Source organism: Oryzias melastigma, linkage group LG23 (genome assembly GCF_002922805.2).
Source record: "Oryzias melastigma strain HK-1 linkage group LG23, ASM292280v2, whole genome shotgun sequence".
Classification (NCBI taxonomy): Eukaryota; Metazoa; Chordata; class Actinopteri; order Beloniformes; family Adrianichthyidae; genus Oryzias; species Oryzias melastigma.
This window is the reverse complement of record NC_050534.1, coordinates 12762529-12768528: the sequence shown is the minus strand read 5'-3', so window position 1 is coordinate 12768528 and position 6000 is coordinate 12762529. Positions and strand designations below refer to the sequence as shown.

The 6000-nt window shown below is 38.4% G+C and overlaps 1 protein-coding gene across 4 annotated transcripts; it reads right to left on the bottom strand.

The window, feature by feature from the left end:
* On the bottom strand, positions 1–5451 carry cax1 (cation/H+ exchanger protein 1; the record flags this gene model as incomplete). Of its 4 annotated transcripts, none has more annotated exon segments than XM_024289887.2 (15): positions 1–184; positions 270–307; positions 1330–1448; positions 1523–1622; positions 1727–1910; positions 2286–2427; positions 2511–2610; positions 2694–2879; positions 2941–3108; positions 3197–3258; positions 3345–3461; positions 3553–3661; positions 4172–4302; positions 4384–4563; positions 5225–5451. In XM_024289887.2, coding segments are annotated over 15 exon segments (1896 nt in total), but the record flags the coding sequence as incomplete, so codon positions are not given.
* Positions 5452–6000: the final 549 nt, after the last annotated feature.

The window sequence follows — 6000 nt, the reverse complement described above, 5'->3', positions numbered from 1 at the left end:
ATTGGCGACCTCACCAGTGGGTTTGTGGGAGCCGAGAGTCTCCTGAACATACTGACCATGCGAGTGGCCCCCGTGGCCTTCACTGATGTGGATATCATAGATATGGGAGTGGGTCTTCAGTGTGAAGATGAGTCCGATCAAGTATGAGGCAGGCAGCAGGACAGAGATGGTGTACACAAGGGGCCTAGAAGGCAGAGAAGAGAGGAAAAAATAAAAAAATTCTGCACAAAAATGGGCTGAAAAATTACATTTAGATATTAAAGACTTACTCAATATGGGTCAGGATCAAATGTGGGTCAGCCTGGCTCTTAGAGAATAACAAAGGATGTTGAAAATACAAAATCATACTCATGATACCATCATGCGCCAAAGCGTTGAGAATAGAACGTACCGTACATCTATTCCAGAGCTCTTGGCCCTCAATTTAACACAGTTTTTCTTCATAAAAGTAACAGCTTTTATGCATTCAGGCCACCAAATGCATAAATAAAGAAAAAAAGTCTGTATTTTATAAGAATAAATTAATAATTTCATAAGTTAAAAATTTGTAAGATTATAGTCATAAATGTTTGAGCCAAAAGGGTGTTTATAATTTAAAAAAAAAAGTTTCATGTGAGGAAAAAGTCCATTGAAAACAGTTCAGTATCAATTGAACAAATAAGGAAATGCTAAGTCATTTAGTGAGTATATATTGCACATATAAATACTTAAAACATTGAGACTAGTAATAAAGATTCTTGACCCACAAGAAGTGGATTTTTGGCGGGGGGTGGCACAAACGCAATGAATATAAGTCCAAAGTGCATCATGGGACATGGATTTCTATTATAAACTAACGGCAGGGGTGTCAAACTCAATCGCTCAGGGGGCCAAAATAAAAAACACACTCAAGGTTGCAGCTAAAACAGGATAAACACACTCAAACTAAACTTTAAAACCTTTAAAATTGTAACTTTTTAACACCAATATGAATAAAAATAGGCAGGAATATTGTTCCAGAATAAATCAATTTAAATAACTTAATATTTTACTCTCCATGAAAATATATTTTGTCAAAATTATAGAAGATAGATAAAATCGGGCCATGAATAAGAATAAAATAAAATTATCTGGAGGGCCGGATCTGGCCCCCGGGCCTCGACTTTGACACGTGCCATAAATGGCCGCATTGATAGGTTTAGTTGGAATATTATAGATACAAACTTTATTTCTTCCTTGTAAAATTACATCTCATTTAAACACCTTTATTTTCAATTTCTAAATTTTACGTTGCCCCCAATACTCAATCGTAATTTTGTTTAACCTTAGCCAACAGAGGAAGTAACATACCGTATCATAGTGACAGTCTTTGCAGGTAAAGGGAACGCTGGTATTTCCTGGAATATTTGAGCAGCTTTCACAAACTAAATTACCAAAAGTCTTTGAGAAGAGGGTGGGAGCAAATACACCTGCAAACCCCAACAAACAAGTTTAACATGTGAGGATTAAATGTTGGAGAAATAGTAGAAATAGTCACCCTGACCTCCAACAGATATAAAGAGCAGAGCTGAGCTCACACCAGCTGAACGACTGTTAAATCGCTGCTCGCTGTGCTTGATGCCCCCAATGGTCATACAAATGCCCTGCACACAAGATGGCAAAATAACTAAACGATAAAGAATCTTTCAAACAAAAAAATAAATGTTCAAAATAGTAATCTAGAGTATTTGCCAGTGTGAGCACTCACTGGTATGAACAAAATACACCCGAGCAGCGTTCCGGTCAGAGCAGCTTTGACGATTTCTTCGTAGCATTTGGTGCCAGCGTGGTGCCCCCGCAGCAGTGCTGTGATGTAGAATGTGATCTCTGTGATGGAGCCAAACGTTGCGTTTACAACTGCCCCCACGGCAAAGTTACTCTGTGCAGAAATGCTGCAAGGACAGAGCATAAAAAAATGTAGCAAACTTTATAGAAACAAAAACGTTCTGATCATTTTATGATGATGCTGTTCTTAGCCAGCAATTTTTTTGGCTAAGAACAGCAGCCCTGCCCCCTTTCCCCTCCCCCATTTTTGAGCAGGGAGATTGTGCATACTCTACGTCACAAATTAGCTCTTTTTGCCACCTGAATCTTTTCATCTGCCCCTGATTCCTAAGAATTTAAACATATAAATACCAAAACACTATTTTAAGCTTAATCATCTTTACACGTCCTCCATTATCAGAAGAATTACACAAGAACGTCGTCTTTAAGAGGGTTTTAGCGGTTACGTTTTTCTAATTTGTTTACCGCACATGGTGCTTTACCTTGCTATTCCCATGCCGATGTAGTAGGACAGGGGAATGATGGAGGTGATGGCTATGGCAAACATGGTCTCTGAATTGAGATAAGCATGATCGTGGTCCGTATAGCCAACGATTAAAGTCATAAATACCAAAGGTAGCAGGTCTGCAAGAAATTTAAGGAAAGGAAGCAAAGTTTGGCATCTCAAATGATCACATAGCATTTTCTGAATGACTTAAAAGGGATACTGAGAGCAAAAATGTTGATTCCTTGGATGGTGTACTTGTAATAATACATGTTGAAAGCTTGGCAGCAGTACAGGGTAACTCTGATCTCGCGTAAAAGGTTCTGCTAAAGAGAGCATACGAGGAAAATGTATTAGCTACATAAAAAGGACCGTAAAAAGGAGCCAAAGGAGAATAACAGACTACCATTTCCTGCTTCTTGATCTGGACTTCTTCTGGTGCCATCAGGAGGACAGTAGTCAAGATCCGAAAGTTCATTTTTGCAACAGGAATTGAAAACACCGGCAGCCAGGAAAGCACGCACGCCAAGAAATGGACCACAGCCAGGACAGGGTAACCCAGCAATAACCAGATGTAGGTGCTCACACGACACTGCAGAGAAACCATATTTAATGTACAGCAAAAACAGACAACTATCAGGCATACTTCTTACCCAGTAGTTGGATGCTCTTTTCTCCGGCAGAGGTGGAACCGGGATCTCGGTAAGGATGGGCGAAGAGACTAGAAGGGGAGCACAGTCCCCGTCTTCAGCAAGATCTTCATCGTCTTTCTGGGATGAAATTCGCTCACAGTTTGTCGGCTTCATGTTGGCATCACTGCCCTGTGGGTGAGATCGTGGACCGTCAGCTATCCTTATTCTAGCCATCTGGATCAGAGAGTTTTATTCAATGAAATACTTATAATATTACCTTCACAATTGCCTTGCCGAATGGCCAAACAAGGTACAAGGCCATCTTTAAACAGAGCTTTCCTGGAATTGTACAAAAAAAGAAGGTAGCATGTTTATTAGAGTTAAAAAAAAAATCATTTTTCTCAAATTATTTATGACATACATACCATAAGGGGCACCAAAAATTGTTAGAAACATTAGAGGACAAATGAGGATGTAGAACAATGAGATCCACCAACCGAATAAAAACACATAAGCTATGTTACCAACTGTGACCACAGAGCCTGAAAACACACACACAAAAATCATGCATTTTGGTGATTTCCTTTTAAAATTGTACCAAAAAAAAATTTACCATTGGGAAGGAAAAAGTACCTTCTCGAGGCTTAACAATGCTCAGATCTGTGTAGAGTTCTTTGACTATTTCTGATCGATCCTCAATCGGTCTCTCGGTAACGTTGCCCTTCCACTTTCTGAAGCCAAACTAGAAATAGAGCAAAAGAACAGATTTAAAACAAGAAACTTGCTGGTGGCATTTTAATTATGATCATGCCGTTTAACAAAAATAAATAAATAAAAACAACATCTAGGCCATCGTTTCTGCATAGCAGCAGCGGATTATTAAAAATTAACCTCTAGTTGACACTGAGTAAGCCTGCCCCCTTTCCCATCACCTATCCATTTACATGCTCTCCCACTAGCTTACAGCCCCTCACAACTCCCCAACTTAATATTAGCAGTGCAACAAGAGTGGTTAGCAATATCGGAGCTATCAAGCCGAGCAGTTTCAAGTCAGATGCCGCTCGAACAAGGAAAATGAAGCCATCCCTTTGCATCGGAATCTGTTTATTACAACAATTTGAATAAAGAAATACAATTTTAAACATGTCCATCATCATCAGAAAACACAATTTTCATCAGAAAATATTGACAATCAATGAATCTTTGGGTGTATTTGGCTAAAGAACAACAATCTTTCTCCCTCTCTACCCACCTTGTAGTTGTTGGCTTCTCTCTGCGCCTCCACCTCATTCTCCACTCTGATTGTGGTCTTTGTGGTCCCCTCGTGCCAGCCATCTTCACCAAAGTGGGACGGAGTCGACCGGACAGATGTGCCATTTGCTCCTGCTCAAGAATCATTGTTAACTTTGTCTACTTTTTTCTTGAACGATGATTCATTTGAGAGTGAGTTTAAGTCAAACTAACGTGGGAAGTCTGGTTCACCTCTGTGGACAGTCAGGAAACACTTTGGCGTGAAGTGGCAGAAATGATGGGAGCAGGCGTCTGGCGACGGCGTGGCCAAACCGTTCAGCTCTGGATGCTGAGGCCTCTCAGACCGCCCCTCCATCCACGAAGGGTAACGGTTTTCTGGATCGAGGCAGTTCTCTGTACGGGACAACCATTGAGATTTCAAATGAGCGTCAGCCATGACCAGTTTTCCCTCTAAGGGTGTGACCAACAAAAACCTCCTGAGGGTCATGAGGCTTCTTCTCCACAGTCAACTGTGTGCCAAAACGAATCCCATTATTGACGCAAATCAGCAAACAGACACCATTATGCATATTGTTTTAACTTATAAAATAGGATGTGGTTTGAATTAAAATGCTCCGATGAGTTAGAAATAAAGTTGTAGCAGTACATTGGATTTATTAAAGAAAAAGATCCAAATTTAAAAACACATGATGTTATTTTGAAGCTTTAAAACTGGATATAATCTTTAAATTTATTTATTTATTTATTTTTATCTTGGTTAAATCAGGTGAAACATAAGAGAAAAAGCAACAAGGTTTGCAAAAAGTTTTTAAATGTAAATAAATAATTTAAATATATAAATATATTTAAAAAACTCAGATTTTAGAGTTATTTTGTTCAATTATTAAAAATAAAATGTTTTAAGCACATGCTGACTGCGCAGGTGACTTTAATGAGCACGCTGCAGACATATTAACACACAAACTCCAAGTATCCCTTTAAATATATTCAAATAAATAGTCACAGCCACTTAACTAACAATAATAATTAAACAATATATATGTTAAGGTCTCACCTGTGGATTCAAGCACAGACCTTGTCCGCGGTTTTTCCAAATCCTCCGGGATAAAAGAACCTTTTCTGAGGGACATGTTGTCGGTTTGTTCCCACAAGTGTTTCTGTCACAGCATCTCGCTTCTTTTATCGTCTTTTTCCCCTCTTAACGCCTGCTGTGAACTGACTGCCTCTTCATCCCCACCACCACCACACAGGGGAGGAGGAGGAGTGAAAGGTGAGCCCTCACGCGGCGGACACAACGCCTTTATACGACGAATAAAAGTCTGCTTTTTCTAATTAACCCGTTCATAAACTTTATAGAAACATATACAAATCTGTACTTTTATTTTAATGTGTATAATTTATTTAGTTTGTCAATGGTAAAACTCTCAAAAATGAATAAATACAAAATAAGTTGATGCTATTGCTGTATATCACCAGCAGGGGGAGCTCTAGTTAATTAAGATATCATCCAAACTTGGAAATCTTTATTTACAAAAAACAAAACACAGCTGCACAAACATGGCGGGTTTTTTTTACACGGTTGTGAAGAAAAAAAAGAGAAATTTAAAAATGTTTTACAAATTTTACTAAAAATAATAATAAAAACATCAGTATATTTTTTTATATTTCAGGGTTATTTAAAAATAGACTTCATTGGTAGGTCTTATCTATTCTGTTTTGTTGATTGCATAAATAACGCTCTCAAATGTATCTTACATGAACTTATCAGGCATTTGGGCCAGTTTACAAAAATATTTCATACTGACATTTTGGTTAAAGCAAAAAAAAAAT